We start from the raw sequence: 23557 nt of genomic DNA, 5'->3' as shown, positions 1-23557 counted from the left end.
TGGTCAGAAACCCTTTGGTAAGTGCATACAGGCTTGTTGTACTTACATGACCTGTGTAAGACAAGCATGTTGTGCAGCTTTCAAGGCTTGGCACGTCTCTCTTCTGTTCCCACGCCCTGGGGAGTCATAGTGAAGCGCACACTGGGCCCTGCTAGTGCAGCTTGCAGAAGGCCTTTGTGTTTGAGCTGTCCGTGTGGCTTGGTCCAACTACAGACCTTAAGGTGAGTTGCTCTTTTCTCCTTACGTCAGTCTGGTGCTATTGTAAATGCAGCTCTGAGCAGCTGAGGCCCACACATATCCCACAGTATTACAGCTTGTGCTACTAGATGGCACTTTGCAGCCTCACATCTGCCTTTTTTGGTACATGTAGCTGTCCCTGTGCTGCCTCTTCCTTCCCCTGGGGTAGATGGGGAATGGGTAGCTATCCATAAGCATGCCAGTGCATTTCAACAGGTGAGCTTAGTGCAGAATAACTTCAGAAGCAAGGACTTATCTGAACACTACTAGCAGCCTCTGGGTCTCCTCTATTACGTGTTTCAAGCCTGATGTGTGGTTGAGACACCTGCCTTCTTTTTCTTGCTGCCTGTGACTGCCTCAAGGCATCACTGGCAGGTAGATTTGCTGTCCTTTTGCCTGTCAGAGGGAAGTTGTGGAAGAATTCCCAGTGATTTCTGCGGCTGTCGTCTCTGTTCTGCTTTTTCCCTGGAACCACGTGCCAGAGAATTGCCTTTTCTACAACTGTGTCAGCTCTCGCCTGCTCACCACCGTGATCTGTCCTCTGACCTCAGCAGCTGCTATTGCCCTCATGTCCTACACCTAGGTACGCTTTTCATTTTATTGGTTCAACTACCCCATCACCTGTCACCACCTGCAGCCGCTAAGGACTGCCTTTAAGTCACATTATAGCAACTTGGAAGCAAACTTCTGCACATGCACTGTGTCCCCCGCCTTTTGTGAAAAGTGACGATGAACCCAAGCCAATGCTCATTTAGTGCTCAGGTTGCCAACCCCCGTGGACTTCTAGAAAGACGGTAAGTGTTCATTAGATAGACTTGACTGAGCAGAACTATAAACATGCAGTATTTTTGGCCAAACTGTGCATCAGGCATAGCAGAGAAAGCTTCTGCCTGCTGGCTCTAGCATGAATGCTCTAGCATGAATGCATCCAGCGTTGCCAAAGTCCTTTGAGTTATCAGGAGCTACCAAAATGGTCAGTCATGGTCTTCACTTCTCTGTAGTTCTATGCAATTTGTGCTGCAACAGCATGGACATTATAGTGTCCCGTTGTGCAGAATGGCTGCTGTTGCTGGGAGTGAAGAAGAGTGAAGGAAGGCTTCAGAGGCACCGACAAAGCCAGAGGATGCTGGCTAAGATGGGCTGTTGCTTGCAGTGTCAGTTGGAGCCGAGTTACTTAGTGAATTAATGGGTTCTGGTTTTTTGTGATTTGTTTAGAGTTTGCGATAGTGCATAGGAAGACAGACCGTGTAAATAGAAAACGCAATGTGATGCACCATTCTGGCTTGGTAACTCCTTTTCAGGAGCACAGGGAAAGAAGAAATTGTAAACAGCTCAGAAAAAGCATATATTTAATGCTGCAATGGAATGCTAATGGAGAATTCTGATACCTTATTCATATACAGCCTATCATCATTTTGGTGTACAGGGAGAGCTTCTGCATTATTTACTTGTGGGTTTTATTTTGTTTTAAAGTACTCAGAACAATTTATGTAATTTCTTCCCAATGTTGAAGCCCAGGTATTCATCCATAAAGCTGTTAACGATCCCAGCTGCACCCAGGATTGCCAAGCAAGCCAGAACTATCAGACTCAAATAAAAACCCATTAACCTAGAAGTAGAAGGCAGAAAAAAAGCTGTTACAAGCTGTACACGGTGTGTTTACAGTGAAACCAGCTGCCTGTCTACCTCAGTTAAGAGAAGCACAGTCAGAAAGCATCACTGTTGTAACAATACCTCGGGTGTTTCGGCAGTAGAACCATTCCCACATGTGACGTTTGCTAGGGAGGAGAGTGATTCCTAGTAGCCTCTCTAGAGGAACATACTTCCCCCACTGTTCCTTGATAAGGTGAAGTTGAGAACTTTTTCTGATATGAACTACTTCATTCCAAGGAGGTATCTTTGACAAACTGGGAATGTTGACATGGGATGGAAGGGATCATCAAGTTCCAACTCCCCTGTCACAGGCAGGGCCTCCAACCTCTAGATCTGTACTAGACCAGGTTGCCCAGGGCTCCGTCCAACCTCGTCTTGAGCACCTCCAGGGATGGAGCATCCACAGCCTCTCTGAGGTGCGGTTCCAGCAACTCACCACTCTGTGAAGAACTTCCCCCTGACATCCAATCTAACCCTTCCCTCCTTGAGCTTAAAACCATTCCCCCTTGTCCCATCGCTATCTATCTGTCCTATCAGCCAGCTCTTTCAGGACTCTGGGATGCATGTCATCTGGCTCCATAGACTTGTATGCATTCAGTCTCACGAGGCGGTCTTGGACTTGCTCCGCCCTTACAACAGGGGGGGATTTACTCCCCCAGTTCCCACCTAAAGTCCCAGTGATTTGAGCTTCAGGGACGTCAGAAATAAGAGAATCCTGGCTGCCAGAGAAGACTGAGGCAAAAAAAAACACCTCATTGAGTACCTCAGCCTTCTCCGTATCTGTCATAGCCAGTTCTCCTTTCTCATTTACCAAAGGAGATAAGCTCTCTTTGGCCTGCCTGATCTGGCCAACGTACCTATAGAATCCCTTTCTTGCTGTTTTTAACATCTCTCACCAGCTTCAGTTTCACCTGCACCGTGGCTTTCTTAATCCCCTCTCTGCAAGTCCGGACAGCATCCCTGTATTCTCCCCAGGTGACATGCCCTTGTTTCCACAGCTGGTACAATCTCTTACAGCAGGTCCCTGCTAAGCCATGTGGGCTTCCTGCCTCCCCTGCCTGCTTTCTTTTTCTGGGGGATGGAGAGCTCTTGCGCTCTCAGAAAGGCATCTTTAAAGAGCGGTCAGCTTTCTTTCACTCCTTTGTCTCTAAGGACAGCTTCCCAGGAGATCTCATCCAACAATTCCTTAAGCAGCCTGAATTTTGCTCTCCCCCTTTTTTTTTTTTTTGCTCTGACCTTTGCCAGACCCATGCATGTTCCTCGAGATCCCTCCCAACCCAAGCCATTCTGTGATTTTAAACTGGAAATCTCAGGGAGTACTTGGAGAGCTCTTCAACCCTGAAGCACGGAATGTGTCTGGCACACAATAACAGCATGTACTCTTCGTTCTTAGCTGCCTTGGAGCAGACTTTGGCCAGGTAGGCATATTCTGGGAGTTTCTGCAGGATTGATTTCTGCAGGCAGAGCGAGTGAGGACAGGCCATCGCGTAAGCATTGGAGAGATATCTGAACAGCTTACTGGACTTTGGTTTATAGCCCACTATGCCCATGCCTGCAGAAGTGCAATGGTTGGGTGTTCAGCAGGAGGCTGTGGAGCCTGAGGACCTCACTGGTGCCTAGAGGCTTGATACATATAGCTTCCCCATACTGTGCAAAACAAGGGTTTAAGAATGGTGAGTGTAAGACCTCCTCAGTTAATAGATAATAAAGCAAGCTGCTATCCTTAGATGTCCTTGCAAGGGTGATTTTTTTTAAACCCAAGAGTGCTGAAGTAAAGCATGGGAAAGATTTGTTACTCCATTTTTTTTTTTTTTAGTTTGTTGATTAAATGAAAGTGCCTTGTGCTCTCCTTGTTCATTTGTTTTGAAGGCTCTGCTCCCTAGACTTCCTTAATAGTCGCCAGTCTTGTGGTCAGTGTATCGTTTGAGCCATTGCATCCTTAGTGGGAGCCCTGGGTCAGGAAACAGCAGGTAGTGCTGTGGCTTCAGCAAAACAAGAAGCGGCGTGTTTGAGTGTGCCCGTACACCAGAGAGGTGTTTTGCTGATGTGTGTGTTTGTTGTAGAAGGATTCATGCCGCTACATGCAGTGCATTTACATTCATTAACATGCACTTATCTGCAGCCGTGCCTCTTATCTATTTGGTCAAAGTTTATCAGCCTACAAGGACGGATGTGTTTGCTTCTGCGAGTGCACTTTGTATGGGTAAAGGTTCTTGTTGTGATAAACTGAGGAAAAATGAAGCAGCAGACAAGCCGGTGCTGTGTGTGCCTTGCCTGAGCAGCCTCCTTCACATGAAGCTGCAGAGCTTCTTCTGCCTTCGGCCCTGTGAGTGCGGTTGCCGTATGCTTGGCACAAAGCAGGCCCCTGTGAGGTGGGCGTCAAACCTTTCCTCCCATCACCTGCAGCACGTGCACACCTCACCCCAAGGCTTCCCTGTCACAGCCAGCCCTCCTTCCCCAGGACCTTTGCTTCAGCTCTCTTGCCGGCAAGCTATACGTGTTGCACTCAATTGCAGTGACTTCTCACTGTCAGTTGGCTCTCAGCCCAGCTCAGGCTACAGCTGGGGTCTGTAACCTGCACGCAGCTCCTTACCTTCTTGATACAGACTCCGCATAGCCGTGGAAGTACTTGTGGCGAGCGTACATGTACAGCAGGCCCAGCAAGGAGGCTAGTTCTAAGAAACAAGTAATGGGAAAAGCAAGGACAGTTGCTGACAGTCATTTTAGTTATTTGAGGGCTGTTCCAGGAACTGGGCAGTGGGCTGCAGCACTTCGGCTTGACCCAGCTGTCACCTGGTATCATTACGGCAGTTTGTGTTCAAGGGGAATGTTTGTTTTTGGAAAGAGAATCTTATCTATGTTGTTCAAAACCTGCTTTGCATTTATATAGCGGCTTTTATCCAAAGACAGGAGAGAAAGCTCTAGCTTTCTGATCTCCCTGTGGGAAAAGCATGAAGATACTTCTGATGGATGGAGCAGGCTGTGCGGCCACTTGTGTTGCCCAGCACTAAGCAGTGAATTTGGTGTCCTTTCCAACCACATAAATATTAGAGAGGGGGGTTTTCCTCTGCTCTGGATTAACTCCTGTGAACATGCCTGTGGGAGTAGCTGTAAAGGTGACTTAAAGTGGAGTTAAAGTAGTTCCCTTCTTATATATGACAGCATGCATCTTCCTTGATTCAAGTATCTGTCTAAGAGCCCGTGTACCATCTCACATCCAGCAGCAGTGGAGCTGCTCCAGATTTATCTTAGTCAATGGAGATGGGAATCTGTCTGTAAGGGAGCCCCAAAATAAAATGTTTGGGGGGGCTTTTTGTTTGTTTGTTTGTTTTTTGTTTGTTTTTTGTTTTTAAATGCCAAAATGCCAGCCTGCGTAGGTATGTGAGAAACAGATTTTCACAGATTTTCACAACGGATTTTCACAAGTCTGCCTACATACCTGAGGGATAGAAACCATCTCCAACCTGTGGCTGGAGATGCTCTGTGCTGACTGCACTTCAGTGCTTAGTGCCATGTCCCAGAATGACCAAGGGACCATAGCTGTGTTTGATGTCCTGTGAGAACTGCCCTATAACATGCACATAATTGTTAGTGGGAAACATCTAGGAGCTGCTTTTCTGAATGATTCACCCAGAAAATCCTCAGTAGATTTTCTGTGAATGAGAATGTGCTCCATGGTTTGCAAGAAAAGCAAAAGCTGGTGGGGCTGTGTGAAATGCCATGATTGTTTTGTCATGGCATTTATTGCAGTGCCATCAAGCCTTCCTTCAGGAAGGCTAGGGTAAGACAGTGCAATGAAGGGAAGGCAAAAGGATGTCTGCAGTATTCTACCTCCCAATAAAGCTGATTTTTACAGATCTTTGCAGTCCAATTGATAGCAAGAATCCTTACCTTGATTGCAAAACCATCCTGCGATCCAGAGGAGAGTCTGGAATATAGGGTAAAACTCTGCACAGTTTTGTCTGTGGGACAAATTTGACATAACGTTATTCTGGAAAAGGAAAGGACTACAGGTGAGAGAGATTTTTTAAGGAGATTCAGCTTTGGCCTCGCTTTGTTCCACCAAAGTTAATGCTCTTGAATTCAGCAGGAGCATGCTCAAGTCAGCACTAGATGCTCTCAAACATTTCCTTCTTTGTAATCTCAGTACAAATACAAACAATTTCAAATGTCTCCTCTTATTTAAACTTAGACGAGGTTTTGTATCCCACCTACAAGGAAGTGCTTAACCAGTATCCTAACTCAAGGCGGCTGTACAGCAGAAGCAGGCAGGAGTTCAAGCACAAAGATATGGTGTTGATTGCTTATCTCCGTGCTCAGCGAGTGCGTTTTGTGGGTCAGCATTCCTGGGACTGCAGGAGGAGGCACAGAGCCACACGCAGGCAGCCCAGGTTGCTCTGCTGAGGCCAAGTGCCTTTACAAAGTGCAACCAGGCACAGGCAGCACACTATAGATTTTCTTACGGTTAGGACCGTAATGTCTTTGTCAACATCATCAGTTTTCATGTCAGCACACTGAATTCTGTAAGGTGCAGCCAACCAGTTCTGAGCCTTTGCTGAGATTTGGAGGATCTGATGGCCCATCTTTATCAGAATTCAAACGGGGACAGATTTAAATGAGCTGAACATATCCATTGTCATTAAAATAATAGCCACACCATTTGAAAAGCATACTCTTCATTCTTTTTTCATTTTTTTTCTGAGCAAAGGATGCAATTACAAATGTAGTATCTTAAGGTAATGTTTTTGCTTCTCTTCCGGATTGAATTGTTATTCATTGCCACCATCTCCATGGTGTTGGGACTTACTGTGCACGAAATGTTCTTTCAAATTCTGGAGCTCCAGTGACAGCCGGGGGCAAGACCTTGTGCTTCATTCTTGATTTTCCCACCAGCCGAGCAAAACGACCTGTAAGCAAAAATAAGGGCTTGTGGATTGCATGGTTCTTCTCTTTTAAGAACAGCTCAGCTGAGTCTCTAACACACTTTTTAGAAGGAAAAAAGAAAAAAGCAATCATTGTTCTTTGGCTCTTTTTATCCGATGGATGCTAGATTTTTTTCCCTACAGAAGTTCAGGTCACGCCTTCAAGAGCGGCTTACTCTTGAGAAAGGGGAGAAAAACTGCAAAACCGCTGTTTCAGAAATGTATTTTTTCCCTCTCTGTATTTGCTGACACTATTTATGAACCGAATAGCCGAGTCCTAGACCTGCACAGCCCAGGCCGACAGCAGCAGTGGAGTTTTCCAAACACACGAGGCTTCTGGTTAATGTGGTTTGGTTTGGCTTTAACCCTTCGCACTCCCGTGTCAAACACAACTACAGGAACCAGAGTATCTGAAAACAAATCGCTACAAGCACTAAAAATGCTCCCACAGTTACAAACAGAAGCACAGTAAAAGGGATGTCACAGGCCTGCCCGCCTCTTTGGTTCCCTGTGGCGTGCCAGCAGGCACAAAGTACGTATATTTAGATCTTAGAGAAATGCAGTGAGGGGGACATGCTGCAGAGTGTCTCTATTATTGCTGCCTGGTATAAAGGTTCACTTTCCTCTTTCCTTCCAGATACTGAAGCACGTGTCTGTCTATTTTAGGAAGCAGTGCTTTCAGTCCAGCATTGATGTACTCAATCTGACAAAATAACTCTCCCTTTTTGAGGTTTTCGGTTGCGTAGCTGCATAAATAAGAATCGAAACCAAAACATGGCGTGTCTGTTGGGTAATAACTTCACAGCTAGTTGCGAGCTCTCACAACAGGGTGATTCCAGCAAGTCCGCAAACAAAACAGAATTGGAAAGAAATGCGTTTCTCCTAGAGGGAAAAGTAACCTGTCCCACTGAGCCAACTCCCTCCCGGGCTGCATAGTGGGCAAACTGCTCCTCCGGGAGAAGTCTGAGGAGTCACAAGAAGTGAAAGTTACAGGGCAGCCAGTTTATTACAAAATAATTTCCAGTGCTGCAGAGCAGAAGGAAACCTCCCCAAGCCCCAGCCCCAGGGGGGATTACCTTGCTGGAGGGCAGAAAGCAGAGACACGGCAGCGAGCAGAGCTAAGTCACCAGCCATGTTCCCAGCAGCTCCCACGTGTGCACACTGTGTGTGCGATGTGTGAGTGGGGCAGGGAGCTCCAGAGAGCAATGAGGAACTCGATGGGTGGGGAAACTGCAGGGCTTTTCAGTATTGCGACAAAGGGCTGCCCTGGGAAGAAAAATGTCTGACTTTCTGAAACGAGTGCAAAATTACAGCCGTTTTTTGCTCGTGAAAAGTTCAAATGCAGTCAGCCAGCTCTGCTTGCCTCTTGCCTGTGTGAAAACACAGAGAGAACAAAACCAGCCCTGCCTGCCCCTGTGGATTCAGCTGTTCTTTTATGTCTTAGCCTGCAAGCTGTAATCTCTTTGGGGGTGAAGACTTCTTGTTCGCTGTTTGCACAGGGCCTGGTGCAGCGAGGTCTGCGTCCGTCACTGGTAGTGCTGCTCTAAAGCAGCAGGTGCAGCAGGTGGGGAGGAGGGCTGGCTTTGTCCTGGCCCTGTACTTGATTTCAGGCTTTTGCCCAACATGTACAACTTAAGGCTCTTACAGATGATGTGACAGCCTCTTACTAATAGTTTGCATGCCAAAAGGAGATGTTTGGGGTGATTCAAAGGGTAAAACAACTGAGAAAGAAAGAAAAAACGTCTCCTCATTTTACCATCTGTTGTACATTTCCTATAGTTTATGCCTAGGCCTAAGATTAGGAGAGATCCTCTCAAGGCTTTTTTGTCAGCTAGCTCTAACCATCAGGGAGCTCAGTGTTGTTTGCCTCTGTGATCCCAGAACCAGAACAAAACCAGTGTCGTGTTTCTTGTGACTCCAGGATCATCCATCTGCTTTGTTGCTGACTGACATTGAGGGGGGTATTTCGCTGGCTTCAGTCCAGCAGGCTAATTGCAAAGGCTCAGGCAACAGCGCCTTTACATCAGTTACCTTACCGTGCCAAATTTGATTTCTTGTGTGTTAATTCAGCACTTTGTTCTTTTTAAAGATTAGAACAGAAGATATGCTTTAATAACAGCAGTTGGATGGTTGAACTTAGTAACTTTTAATTGCCGATTTATGCACTTTAACTAGTGTTCTTGTAGTTCGGGGTTGGCTTTCTGACAAGACGGTTTCTCTGTGTTTTTGAAGGTTGGCTGAGAAGGGTTGAAAGCCCCGTCACCCTGCCGATATAGGGGACTGATGGAAAATGGAGGCACGGAGCTGGTCACTGAGAAGTCTGAAAGATCAGCTTAAAAAGTTAAGCCCGTAAGAGCTGACTGTTGTAAGGCCAGCTGAGGCTGAGGTTGTGTTTTCTTTCCGACTTCGTTCCAAGTATATGGCTTTCAAAATGACAGCGGACGTGTGAAGTTCCACCACAGTTTGACTACAAGGGAGGCAGTGATACAATTTGGGGTATGAGGTTAAACTCACAGTGTTCTTATCTTGCGTGGCCATTATGGCTGAGCTAGGGCACTTTTAAAACAGCATTCTCATTCCACCGATAGCAAAAGGTTCGCAGCTGCCTATAGATCTGTATTGCTTTTGGCTGCATGTAGTCCACAGACAATTCGATCTAGAGTTACGGTCCCTCCTAGTTACTGTGTAACCCAGTAATAGAAAATCAGATCATGCACAAAACAAGGCTCTTAGGTTAGGTTTATTTCTGATTGTGTAAGTATAGTAGCGCCTCAAATGCGTAGAGATTTTATGATGTGTCTAAGTCCTAATAAATGAATCGATGCCAGGATCAACTAAAAGGTTTCTCCAGTTATGCTGGGACATTATGGCAGCTTGTCTGTGGTTGATTTCTCAGCTCTTGAGGAGCGCAGTTTGATGTTGCATTTCCTCCAATTGTTTGTATTTTATATGTACTTTGATTATCTCTGCTGATGTAAGTGCATGTGTTTTCTCCGGCCGTCCAAAGCCAAATAGTGAGAAGGGAGGCTCTGAACAGTGAAACATAATGTGAGGTCAGAGATACTGGTAGTGTCTTAGCAGACTTCGGTGGTATTTCACTAGCATCAGTATTTCACTCCCACGCCTTACTTTCCCTTTGTGCTCTACAGGGCAAATCAGTTATAGTTCTCTGTTACCAATATAATCCGGAACAGTGCAAACTGAGGCACAGGGCAGGAAAGAGAGTGGCAAGTTTCACACGGTAGTTCAATATTGGAGCCGGAGATCCGTGTAGCCACAGGATTTACGGCACACTCCTGGTGTCTTGCTGACCTGTGCTTCCCTGGCAGACCTTCCCAAGGAGGCTGGCTCTTCTCCCTGCAGAGAAGCTGCCACTTCTCAGCAGCAAAGGCAGATCCCAGCAGGGTGGCAGAGCTGCTGTCACAAGAGAGCAGATGGTTGGGGTAGTGAGACCAAAGGCATTTTGAGCATGAAGACAGACAGATCAAATAAGCTCTTTTAATGGACTTACACTGACAAAGCTGCTTGGTTTTTGTCTCTGAAAGAGCTGAAAAGAGCTTTGCGAAGGGCAGGATTCAGTCCTAGCTGGGGGGTGCACCTTCTTAAAGGCCGGTCTCAACTGGCAGCACAACATCTTTTATATTTAAACACCTTTAGGAGGCAGGCTCTGAAGGATAGAGAGGCTCCTGGAAGGGAGAGCATATCTGCACTCTCATATACTACACTTGAAGTGTTTATGGGGGAAATCAACTCTATTACAATGTATGAGGCTGGCCCATGAGTCAAAAGCAGTTTTGCTGCAGCAGTAAGTGAGCTCCGTAGTTAATTAATTTACTGTACCCTAAAACAACATATAACAAAGAACGTGGGCCTGCATGGCACTGAGCCATAGTCAGGCTTCAAAATTATGGAACTATGAAACAGATGAAAGAGGAAAGAAAAATCTTTGTTTCTTCAAAGGTTCCTACTGCTCCCTCCTAAATACTAGTTCATAACCCCTGTATGCTACTGTCATATGTACACTTTGCATGGGCCCTCAGAGAAAGGATGAATGGTCCATTTTAAGGCCTGATTGCCCAGCGTCCTCCGGTTTGCACAGGCTATACCAAACAGCGAAACAGATCCTCAGTTTCCACCCCTTCCTATGGATGTCAGTTCAATGAGATCAGATTATTTTTGGTGGTTGTGGCAGAGCAGATTTAAAAGGATTAAATAAAGTAGTAGCCAAAGGTTCCGATTCTTCCCCAAGCTGTGCCTTCTGCAGCCTTTTTTCACCTGCATCAGTACTGTATATAAGTCAGGGAATAATTGGTTCATGGTGTTCCTGTCTGGGTGTACAAAAGATTGATGTGCTGTAAGTCCCATCAGTGCTAATGTGCGTTGTTATATGCACATAAATTCTTGCATGCCCACAGGCCTTTGGATTTCTTTGAAGCCTTTGGATAGGTATCATTACTTTTTTCTTTTTTTTTTTTTTTCCTTTGGATATCACAAGAACATACGCCATTCTGGATTGGCTTAGAGTGTGATATAATTTCGCACATGTTTATGAAAAATAAACTGTGCCGATCTTGCAGTCATCCCATTGTAATCATACCATGCTTTTTCAAAATAGCAGGAAGAATAGGAGTCTAGATCGTGCAAAGTAACTCTGTGTGAGGAGGGTGTGGGGTTGTGTTTTGTTAAAATGATGCTTTTTTCCCCCCCGTTGAAATATCCTCACCTGATCTCAGCTCCGAGTGCACTGCAGTGGCTTGGGAGAGACTGTCAGAAGGCTGGAAGGAAAATGGTGCACAAGCACATCTTCTCTGGGATGTGAAGGCTGTGTGTATGTGGTGATCAGGGAGTACTTACATTCCCCACCTCCCATGTCTCAGACGCGTTCCTCCTAACCCAGAAGTTTCCAGAACAAGCAGTACATCTCCTGAAAAGAGGCGCAGCCTGCCTCTTCCATTCGACAGTAGAGGAAGAAATGCGTGACACAAAGCTATTTCACCTTCTTTCCTTTGACTTGCCTTGTGCAATACTTGCTGTGTGCTGCAAAAGCTACCAGCCTGGAGATGGGCTGGCGTTACGGGGCTCACATTCACGTGATATTTGAGGGGAGACTTACGCAAAGCCACATTTCTTTTGTCAGCACATGCGATGATGCCTGAAGATTAGAAGCAGCTCTCCTAGATTCTGCACCCAATGGAAATCAGTGTGGCGCACGTTCAGCGGCTCATTCACAGACTAAAGCTGCTGGGGCCCAATACGATCATCTTGCCTGACTGCCTGTATAATATAAATTGGCAGCATTTCAACAATGAATAATAATAACTCATTAATAAGTTATGGGAACTGAGAGTCAGCGGTGTTTCCAGACGTGAGAACGCTTTCTGTTGCACACAGCCCTGCTGGTTCTGTGTACGGTGTCTCCGGATTACAGCAAGTAGTCTTGGGAGAATTGAGGGCTGGTCTGCGAGATGCAGATCTTACGTGACTTATGTCTGGATCAAAAGGAGGTTTAAAGACTTTCCTGTTGCTATTGACCAATTGGAAGCAGATCCCAGGCCGGCGTGATAGCTCTGATATGTGGAATGCAGGGGATTAAAGGAGCTTCAGCAAGAGATTTGAGGACACGTTGGTTGCACGTCTCTTGTCTCCCTCACAACGCTTAGTAGATCTGTGACAATACTTTGTACTTGCAATTTTACTTTGGAGAAAGATGTATTTTAATAGACTTCAGCTCCGGGGATTCTTTTCAGCCATGCTCACGTAAGGAAGTTTAATTTCACCTTTGTGGAAATCAAGTGTGCTTTGGAGGCGGATGACGAGCTGTGGTCACGTCCAGCCTTACCCACTGCCTGCAGGGAGAACGGAAGGTCTCAGCATCCCTGCAGGCAGGTGTGACCCAGTCCCTCAGAGCCACCTGCCCGCAGTCCGTGCAGCGTGCATCACAGGCATCAACAGGGCAGCTGCCATCTCTGGCAGCCCCTTCTAGCCCTTGCTACCTCCAAATCTAGAGACCATCAGGGTGGCCTGGCAGGGAGTGGGCCGCCATGCCATGTCCCGTTGCTTAGCAACACCTCACTCTGCCAGCCATCTCCCCTCAGTGCTGCTGAGGTGAGGTAAGCGCAGCGCAGAGCAGCACCAAGGCAACATTGGCTGCTGTCGGCGCTGACTTCATGCTGATGGTTGTTGCTGCAAAAGGATTGGGGAGTATTTCTTGACATCCGTCCCTGTTTGAAATTCTTACTACTTCAGTGGCTTGCCTGCGTAATTAATGGATGGTCACTGTGTTACCGTGCACCTGACATACAGTCTGATCAGCCATTTCTAAAGTGGTTCCTGCTTCTGGAGGTCTCTATTTTTCAGCTGTAAATGGAAACACTTGAGGCTTTCTCCTCAAAAGTACCACAGTTCAGTGTGAAGAGTCGGGCTTAGTGCTGCCAGCTGTGGCCATCGCTTTTTGGTACTTGTGTATCTAACAAACCCTGCTCCTCACCACTTTCTGTCCCTTCCAAAAGGACACCAATGCTAACGTGAAGTTTTCCAGATTGCAAACATTTCTGTGCACAAAGAGGATATCCAGGAAAGCTGGGGCCTTACTGATGTGAACAGACATCCTTTTTTTTCCCCTGTGATCTTAGCCTGAAAATCCTGCAGAGGTATTCCCTCGGCCTCTCCTTGCTCTATAACTGCAGCTCAGGACTGACCTGGAAGGCTTTGTTCGTGCTGCCAGCTAGTTACCTGCTGCCAGGTCTTCTGCCGAGCCTTCATTCTAGATTGGTTTTATTCCACTGCTTGGCACTGAGTGACTTTCTCGCTAATGAAAAGATCTGGCAGGCAGGGGAGAACTTTGTTTCATCTTGGAGCAGTGCTCTGCGGCGACACATGCATATGTATGTCTGCCATTGCCCTCTGCTGGGATATGCCAGAACTACTGGCGTGTACCTTCAGCCGTTCCGATTTCCTCAGTAGAACATTCTCCTTTACTTTGGGAAATTACCTGCTTTGGTAGGTTCAGCAGGCAGTTGTCACGGAGCACCCAGCACAACGAGCAGCACAGGAGCTGCCCCAGCACAGACATCCACGTTGCCAGGCCCCAACCATTGAGGTTCATAAAAGCCATCTCTGCTGTAACGCAGAGTTTTGCTTTTTTTGTTTGTTTGTTTGTTTGTTTGTTTAAAAAGGATGGGGTTATACATCTTTTTTGCATCATGAGGCTCTTTTCATTGCTGATCGAGCTGCCTTTATTGCCGATATGTACTGACAGATGTACCAACCTGACAGTTTGCCACTTTTAGATTGTACATTGGGTTACTGTTTATGTGTTTTCAGTGCTTGCAATCAGATGTTCATACAGTTTCTGAGCTCAGCACTCAGGTATACTGCCTGATCTGCGTCTGTTCACCCTCATGCTGAGGATGGTGTTACGAAGGACCCAGCCTAAAGGCTCTGAGATGGAGGACTCCGAGACTACCTTTGAATCCAGTTTTCCCACAGCCGGGGTTGTTAACCGCAGCCTCCTTGAAATGGCTTCCTAAAACAGAGGCCTTTGAAAGGCCTTGAAATGAAGACCTGTGTAGAAATGAAGGCCCACCACTGGGGTGCTGCAACAGAGGTACACCTAAGAGGAGAGACAGCGTGCACCTTTATGGCATTACACCAGTAGAGAAGAGGATGGCACTGCCCAGCTGTTCCTCAGAGAAGGAAGAGAGCCTGTGAATCCCACTCTCTTGGTCTAGGCAGATTGGTGGTTTAAGAGGAAGTTCTCTGAAATGCAGGACAGGAGCGGTCTGTGGGAGTGACCCGCTGCCAGCCATTTCTTTCTTGAAACTACAGCGAATAGCAGCAGAGGTACATTGTGCACCTGGTTTTATTTGTTTGCTCATGCAGAGGCTAGCGGGAGATAAACCATGTAACGTGGGAGTGCAATTAGCAGTACTTTCATTGGACATCTCGCCCTGGTCACTGCCTGGATCAGCTGATACCCCCGTGCTGACCGAATTGCCTTTCTCAGCTCAGAGAGAGACGGTATGGCAGAGTGCAGGTAACCCCTGCTAAACTAACAGATTTTGAAAATAAAAAGCATCCCAGCTCCAGAATTGCCTTGATAATCTTTGAGTAATCCAAATGCTTCTCAGTATAGTTCATTTAACCAGCTCTGAAACGAGGAATGTAGAAATAGGTGGCATTGACTTGGGACATTTATTTTTAGGTAACACTTTTTTTTTCCCCCTTTTTTTCAGCATCAGAACTACTTTCATCTTCTTCAGAGCCAGAGCTATAAATATCTTCCATTCAGATCGTGGGCCTCTGACATGAGTGTGGAGCACTTCTCCCAGCTGCACATGACAATCATATTTTCTTCCATTCCATGGCACTCTCACAACCCTCTGATAGAAAATGCCCTCTCAGCTCCTAAAATCCATTAGTTATTTTCCTGAGGAGGAGGGGGATACTCCTGGGAAGTCGCACAGGATGGGTTGTATCTATCAAATATAACGTCCCATTTCTGCCTGTTCCTAAGCAGCGTTACACAGTTCACTTCCCTGCATTTCAGAGGCTTGCTTCTTCTTTGCTTTACACCTTGTGAAATCAATAGCATGCGCAAACAGCTTTTGTCCTTGCTCTCCTTTGCTTACTGGTTCCTTTCACAGTGAGGTCCTTGCCCCTGAGGCTGGCACCATGACAGCTTCAGGGTGACAGACCTTTACTTGTCAGTATGTTTTACAGGAAGGATCTAGCAAGAAAGAAATTAAAGTCTCTGTTAATCCCAAATTTAGTTCCAATCTCAAAATTTGTCACCAGACAGACATGTAGCCTGTAGCACTGAGCCTGTTTGACAATGTTCTCCTGCTACAGTCCTGTCTGTTCCACTTGTCAGAAGAAAATGGTATTTCCGATGAGGACTAGTGGGAGCTGCACACAAGTGCATTAGCTGCTATTTCTGATCCGTCGCACAAGGCTGGTTTTCTGCTTCCACGAATTATTGAAGCGCCCATAGAAAGGGGGTAAGTGCACGGAGGGTTTCCATGCCACTCTTGAGGAAAATATTGGAATTGCAGCACCTGCTCTGCAAGGCTGTTCTTTTCCCTCTCCTGCATCTCAAAACGAGAACGGAGCAAAGAGATGAGAGGCTGCAGGTCCTTTGGTGAAGCTGTGGAAAGGCAACGCTGCCCCAGAGGAGGACCGAGTGTCGAGTTTAGGTCCGTTTTCTCTGACTGGTGCTGTTCCTCTAGGGAGCCTAGCTCAGTTAGTCTAAAAGAAAAAGCACTGGGACAAATAAATAGGCGTTCCCCTACCACTTAATTTATTGCTCTGTGCGCCACAGTTTGGAGTTGCAGGTTGAGAAGTAACATTTCCACTATGTTAATCGTCACGTGCTTAGTTTTCCTGTTGGTCAGAGCTATGTGTGCATTACCATATGTGGACGTGGTTATGAAAGCAGTGTTCTCTTATAAAATGCTCATAGCTTGGAGTAAGCATAGCATGACCGTGGAATACACTTCAAGTTGTGTTGTCCCAGTGTCATTCATGATTTATGCTAGTTTGAAAGCAAACAAAAGCACTCGAGGTGACTTTGGGAATTCATTCCTTCTTATTTTCCTGGGGTCTGTACTGTTCTTTGTTTGTCAATCAGGATTTCATTTTTGGCAATTGCTAATTAGATATTGTTTTCAGAAATTTGTTCTGCTTTTACCTAGCACTCTCAGCGTCACTTTTCTTGAAAGGGGAGCTGAAGGAAGTTAACTTTTTAAATGGAGGAAAGGTGAACATCCTAAGCATTTTTATATTTTGAAACTGAAATGCTACATCTCCTTGGAAGGTTTATAATACAAAAATCAAGTCTCAAAAGTAAAAATTGATCTTTCTTGAATTAATTTTTTTCTGGCTAAAAACACACTAGTGAGCGTGCTCAGATCAGTGCGAAAAACAGGTCTCTCTTCAAGTGTGTGGCTTTGTTTAATCCCTGCTTTGTGCAGTTGGAGACTGCTCTATTGCTTGTAAGCTAAGAACGTACGGATGTAGTAATCTTTAGAAATCAGGCCGTTCCAGCCTATAAGCTTTGAGAAGAATAAGGCAATCTGTACAGGAGAGAGAATGGGATGCGCTTTGTTTTGACACATCTTCGTGTCAACTCAAGTCATTATCTCCTGTCAGAACCCCTTCATTGCAAACTGTAGGGACAGTAGCTTGGAAGCGCTGTCTTTAAGGAGCACAAATTTGCCACCGTCATAGTTTATTAACGAGCACAGCTAATAAACGAGTATTGCTATTTTGTGGTGCAGCAGAACAGAGCCACTTGGTCTGCGCCCTCTCATTTCAAAGCGAAGTGTTCACAGTGCAGAGAAAGGCTCATTGTTTGATTTTAATGGGCAGTATCTCTTTCTGGGAACTGAAATGTGTTTGCCATTTTGGCACCAAGGTGAATATTTTTTCATGCTGTTTCCAGGCTCAGATGGGTTTTATTCCCTTGCTAATCTGAAGAGGTACCCTTCAGTCAAGTGAGGCAGTCTAAGAAAATCCTCTCCTGCTGTAAATCTCTGAGCCTGTGTTTAGCATAGAAATGAATTTCCTGAATCAGATTAGGAAGCATAAGGGAACTGCATGAGCCTAGAAGGGACTCACAGCCTCCATGTACACTGCTAAAAATGCACTGCAGGATAGCCGGCCTGTATAGGAGACTCATGGGCTGGTAGCTCAGGTTTGCCTCACACAGCCTTTTCCACACCTCCCTCCCTTCCTTCTGTCTCCTGAAATAACACTGTGTGCGGAGACTCAAGTTGCCAATTGCCAAGTGTTGGCAATTCTTTGTTGGTGAGGGTTCAGTACCCGGAGAGCCACCTCCCTGCACTTGTAATTTGGCTGCACGGTAAGCTGAAGCACCGCTGAGTCACATTCCTAATTGGTAATGAAGTTACCCTCAGATGTGTGCAAGGAGATGGCCCCTCGCCTGCAGCTCTGCTCGGGGCAAACCCAGGGCCTCATCTCACTGCTTGCGCCAGGGTTGCTGGTTTGTTACCAGCAAGAGTGCAGCCTCAGCTCCACCGGCTTTGTTAACATTCACCGGTTGAACTGCAGGAATAGGACCTCTGCTTTCTGAAAATCAGCTTGTCCTCCAATGCCCTCTGGTGACGGGAACTAATTGGATGCCACTGCTTTTATTGAATCCAGTCGCAAAATACCGATGTTACTTTGTTCCTATTAAATATTTTAGACAAATATTACAATTTAGCATGAACAGAAGTCTGTGGTTCACTAGTTTGCGTACCAGCCTCTCTCTGTAATTGCTACAGCACTTCCCAGCAGTGCAAAAATAAGCATGTTCTGGAGACGCCGTAACACAGAGAATCTCCAAAGCTTATTAGGCTTATCCTTTAAATACGTTAGTCCTGATCCTTATGGCAGAGAACTACTCTCGTGTGTGTGTGCGCGATGGGTACAGAAATGCCTCGTGTCACCTTCCGTGCCTAATCTCTAGCGACGGAAAAGCAGCGGCTGCCAATCACTGCTAGGAAAACTGATTGCTGACATAAACGTAACCGCTTGTATATGCAGGTGTGCAACTTCTGCCCGTTGCCTGCCAGGGCGCTATCCCAAGCGAAGGCACAGAACAGCCAGGAAGCAAGGAGATGAGTAGGCAAGAAGATTGGTGTTACTTGGCATTTGGGAGTCACTCTGCCTGATAACGTGTCGACAGTTTTCAAAAGGAGACTCAGTGGAAATGGCAAAATACGATAGCTTAGCCATGAACCCATGTGAATAACACTGAGATACACAGTGACTCATGGGTAAATACCATTTTAATTGGAAATGCAAAAAATCCTGAAAAAAACTTCCCAATTTTATGAGCCCAGTGAGCTTCTGTGTGTATTTTTGTATCATTTTTCTTACGATTTGCAATCTCTGCTCTTCCAAAAAGGCATAGAAACAGCACCTGCTTTAAGAACAAGGTGCTCCAAGAACTCGCTGCTGTGGGGTGCTGCCATAGCTGAGCGCTTACAGCTCAGTGATTCACCAGTGATGAAGGCTGTCTGCAACTGGAGCTGCTGGCAAAGCCTTGAGAGCGGAGGGGATGCAGGCCCAGGTGTAACTGGCTAAGCTATGTCGGCATGCAGCTCTGAAGCCATCTGCAGCTGCTTCCAGAGGCACCGAACGCTGTGCGTGACATCTGCGGGCTCTGTGGGAAAGGCTCTGAGCACAGCTGGCTGGAGCGAGCGAGGGTGCATTGATTTTGTCCCTTCTGCACGGCTGAGGTTTGTCACCCTCCCACATTTGTGCAGTGTCTGTTCTGACGGCACCCACCATACCAGATTCCGTGGACAGAATCCCTCATTTTCACATCTACAGCACACGTGCAGTGGATACACAGAGGCAGGAGACAGAGGCACTTGACGGTCTGCACGAAGCTCTCTGAGCTTAGGGCTCCACGAGGGTGAAGTCTCTGTTTTTCAGAAGAATCTAGAAGTGGTTTCCTCCTGCAGAAGCAGAAGTCAGTGACAGTAAGCAGACCTGAGCCAGGGCAAAGTGTTATGGAAAGCATTGCCTGAAATGACTTGCAGCAGCTCCCTGAGGATCTGTCACGCGGCCAAGAATAGATCCTGCATCAAAGGAGCGTTTTGTCTGCCCCTAGGCCTGGAGGCATTGCCAGCCTTGCGTTTCAGAAGGAGAAGGAGATTCAGCACCTACATTTTTAACAGAGCATTAACCCCGGATTTGAGTTATTTGGAGCACTGTGTGTGCAGGTGGATGTCCTTGTTAACAAGGCATGGTCCCTCTGAGCAGAGTGCTTATTCTGATGGCCTGAAAGACAGAGTTGCATGCCTTCCTGAGCAAACTGGTCAGCACTAGATGGGCACATACAATTCATTGCTACATTGGCAGCATACAGTCAGAAACACTGCTATTAAAAAAAGAGTAGCAAGTGCTCTCAGCAGTGAAAGAAAGTAGTGCGTGCAGCTGTTCTACAGCAGTAGCTTTAATTTTCCGCTGTTGCAGGGCACGGCTGATGTGACGTCAGCTGCGGATCAGCACAATGTCAGAACAGCCCCGAGGAGTGCGAAAGAAGGTTTGTGTATTAGTAAGGGAAGAAGTGCTGAGGAAAAAACCTGCCCAAGATCAATTGGTTTGAGCGGTTGCTCAAAGACCTTCCCTGAGCACGAGCAGTAGGGGGCAATGCTTATTCCCACTGACACAGGGTGCCAAATAGATTGTGCGCTGTTGAGGCATGCGTGCTGTTTTCAACATAAACACGGAGAGCTGAAGTTTTCCCAGTGTGGTATTCCTTGTGATCGGGTTGCTGGTGACCAGAACAAGCCCAGCTGGGTTCTAGAAAGCGTGGTCCTGGGAAGTTGTTGAATGTTAATGAAAATGGAGGGGCATACGTTGCGATAGAAAGCTGAAGATCACGCACCTGTTTCTGTGGAACTTGGAAAGAACTAAATAGTGTTGCAATTGAGTACGCAGCTTTTATCGTTAGTTGACTTTGAAAGGCGGGGTTGTCCAAATCTGATTTGCTGTAGGAATAGACGCTCCGGATATTTCACATGCATGCTCAAGGCGTGCTAATTCTATCACGAGAAACTGCAAGCGCTCAGCATCCCCATCTGTTTCTCAGCCGAGGCAGAATGAGTTGTCAGAAATCACTGTGGCAGAGAGAAGAGCTTAAGAGATCAGGACACACACAGACACATGTGCACACATATATATGAACCGCGTCGTGTTCCCCGGTGCGACATCACATTGCTTTTCTGCCACTTGCTGCCTTGCCCACTAGCAGCTGTGACTGTTCACACTGCAGGGTGGGAGGTCCCACCTGGCCCGTGCACGTGCTGTTCCTGGAGCAGTGGGGCTTTGCTGTGGGAACCAAACCATCAGTGGAGTCTTGAGAGAACTGCTGCTTGCAAGTCTGTTGGCATGATACGGTCAGACAATATTTTGTCTCGCCCCATCCAATCTTTTCTGGGCTTAATAGGTTTCTCTCTATAGATTACATACACCCTCAAGAAGGAGGAGTCTTTTTCTTTCTCCTTTACTTCCTTTAAACATCTGCACAGTGCCTGGTTTCTTTTTACAGCTGATCCACGTAGAGACAGGCGAAGGAGGAGCCTACCCAATGATCTGCAAGACAGAGCTTGCACAGAACAGCTGAAAAAGACAGCTGGGAATCCAAGGGCAGAGTTTATCGGGCTGGAAGCAGAAAGCTCTGTATTTGTAGTCACATCTGACGGCACCTTCAGAGGAGCAGCATAGTCCCCAGTTGTCAGTGCCTGCTCCCAGAAGCACATATGGTTCCCAGAACTGATGACTGGTACCGTGAGTCATGTTGCAGTGGAAAGCTACAGGTTAACGCTGCGCATCCCGCAGAGAGAACATCCCAAAATTGGAAGCAGATGGGAATCCGTCTTCTTGCAAACCAGTGCCAGAAAGTTTCTGGTTAGAGTCGTGCCTTGTCCGGCACACGAGTGCAGCATCATCTGTGTGCCTCCACTCGTTCTCCTCCCGGCCTGACACAGCAACTTATGTAACTGAAATCACAGCCTCTGAGCAGCCCGCTGCCATGGCTTGAGAGAGCAGCACTAAGTGATACAGCTGCACCCAGCACGCATCCAACGAGCTCCTTACAGTAATGCACCTGTTCCCCACAAGCCTCTCTGAAATGAGATACTTTCAGCCACTTGTCGTGGCTTCGAGAGTCCTCGGTCAGAGCTGCAGATTCACCTTCACTTTCAGATGAGTAAATCAATATTGACAATGGCTTTGTAGGTACAATATGTACGTATTTAATCACAGCACGTCCTTATGTTTATGGAGAACCAAATTCCTCCACTGACGCCCTGCCCCTGTCTCTGCAGACACCCAGTATCACGCTCACAGATGTGCACTCGGGTCACCACCACCTCCCAGTCCCCAGTCTCCCCGGCCCAAAACAGGACTGCTGGTGGCCAGAAGGACTCCAGCTGGATTTCACTGCTCTTCTGCAAGGACCGCTAGGCTGTTCAGGCTTGCAAATGGCCCCTCTCTGGGAAACCACACTACAGGGAAAGAAAGTACCAAATGCCAAACCCCACTCAGTGGAATTACATGAGAAACCACTATGTGGAGACAGCCACTAATTATTTGGCCGATGAGAAAAGTGGATTTAAATGAGCTCCTCACCAAAAAGTCAGGTGCATGCGCTCCCCCATCGCCTTAAAGTTTGCATCTCTCAGCAGTCGAGGCACGGGACAATTTGCTGTGCTGCGACTCAGGTGCGTAAGTGCATAGAAGAGCTTAGTGACGGAGCTGGCACTGCTGTGACAGAAAGTCATATCCCTTCCCTGTCCTTGGGAGGGAATTCTCCACCAGATTTCTGCAGTGCAGCTTCATCCTGTAGTTCCGTTTGCTTCAGTCCTTACTTTGCTCCCATCTGGCCTAAGTTCTTGCGGCCCATGAAGGAGCGCAAGTTTCCCTGTCTAAACAAGGGAACAAAGCGTAGCTTTGCTGTTGTTGCTGACAGCGTGCTGCGTTTTGGGTACGGTGTTGTGGAAGATGCAGAACCTCCTTCCATCATTAGATCAGGATGGAACTGGAGCTAGAAGACATGTTGTTCGTGCCAGGAACCATAAGTTGTCTCAAGAGTGTCGCTTGGCCACAGCAGAGCCTTCTGTTGCAGGGGGAATTTTGTCCGTGCTGATGAGCAGCTGACAAAAACATCACTCAGTTCTGCAGCAGTGCCCAACTTCTGGTTTTCCTCAGCTTCACTGATCCCCTCCCTGGAATGCAGAAGGGAAGCATTAGGAGCGGAGATGGGAAGAGCCCATCCAATCCTGGTGAGCCCCTGATGAGGTGGGGGTGCAATGGGGCTGGGGCTTTGAGCAGCCCGGTCCACATTACACCTGCCTGAAGGAGCAGAGGAGCAAGCCGCACTGCCTGCATCTAACTCCCAGGTAGCATCCTTCAAAACGCAGCGTAATGTGTACAGGTCTTGTGAGGCCCCAGTACAGGAAAGACTGTTGGAGAGGGTCCAGAGGAGGGCCACGAAGATGATCACGGCACTGGAGCACCTCCCCTGTGAAGATGGGCTGAGGGAGCCGGGCTTGTTCGGCCTGGAGAAAGGAAGGCTGTGGGGTGACCTCGGGGTACCTTTCAGTACCTAAAGGGAGCCTACAAACAGGAGGGGAGTCAACTCTTTGAAAGGGTAGAGAACTGCAGGACAAGGGGAAATGGTTTTAAGTTGAGGGAGGGAAGATTTAGGTTGGATGTCAGGGGAAAGTTCTTTATTATGAGGGTGGTGAGGCGCTGGAACAGCTGTCCAGAGAGGCTGTGGATGTCCCGTCCCTGGAGGTGTTCGAGGCCAGGTTGGATGGGGCCCTGGGCAGCCTGGTCTGGTATTAAATGGGGAGGTTGGTGGCCCTGCGTGTGGCAGGGGAGTTGGAGATTCTTGATGCCTGAGGTCCCTTCCAACCCTGGCCATTCTGTGATTCTGTGCTTCTGTGATTCTGGACGAGTAACAGCCTGCAGCTCGTGGAAGTTAGGCTTTGAACAAGCGAAATGCCACGTAACGCCAAGAGCCGCTGCCAAAGGCTCAGCTCTTAACGCCCGTTTTACGTGTTTCTGTCCGAGCCTCGCGCTCCTCCCGCACCGCGAACGCTACCGCGGCCACCGCCGCCACGCCGCTGCAGGGGGCGGCTCCCGCTGCTGGCGCCGCGCCCCCGGCCCCGCCCCTTACCCCAAGCCACGCCCTCCTCCCGCCCAGGCCACGCCCCCTTCCCAGA

At 47.4% G+C, this 23557-nt stretch overlaps 1 protein-coding gene across 1 annotated transcript; it reads right to left on the bottom strand.

Moving 5' to 3' along the window:
* Nucleotides 1-1569: 1569 nt before the first annotated feature.
* Nucleotides 1570-8045, bottom strand: MGST2 (microsomal glutathione S-transferase 2). Its single transcript, XM_003205398.5, has 5 exons — nt 7889-8045; nt 6698-6797; nt 5782-5852; nt 4484-4565; nt 1570-1846 (listed from the first exon to the last, which is right to left on the bottom strand). Exons 1-5 carry the CDS (start codon nt 7944-7946, stop codon nt 1714-1716), a joined length of 444 nt encoding a protein of 147 aa, XP_003205446.1. The 5' UTR covers nt 7947-8045; the 3' UTR covers nt 1570-1713.
* Nucleotides 8046-23557: the final 15512 nt, after the last annotated feature.

Source organism: Meleagris gallopavo, chromosome 4 (genome assembly GCF_905368555.1).
Source record: "Meleagris gallopavo chromosome 4, MGAL_WU_HG_1.1, whole genome shotgun sequence".
NCBI lineage: Eukaryota > Metazoa > Chordata > Aves > Galliformes > Phasianidae > Meleagris > Meleagris gallopavo.
Note: the sequence above shows the minus strand (reverse complement) of the source record. Positions and strands in the feature narration are given on the sequence as shown.

What these genes read in the sequence shown, in the direction of transcription:
- MGST2 (XM_003205398.5), bottom strand. Translation starts at nt 7,946, where the DNA reads ATGGCTGGTGACTTAGCTCTGCTCGCTGCCGTGTCTCTGCTTTCTGCC. An exon ending in GCTTTCTGCCCTCCAGCAAG is followed by an intron (nt 6,798 to 7,888) that starts GTAATCCCCCCT and finishes TTTTGCTTACAG; the next exon opens with GTCGTTTTGCTCGGCTGGTG. An exon ending in GAAAGAACATTTCGTGCACA is followed by an intron (nt 5,853 to 6,697) that starts GTAAGTCCCAAC and finishes TTTGTCCCACAG; the next exon opens with ACAAAACTGTGCAGAGTTTT.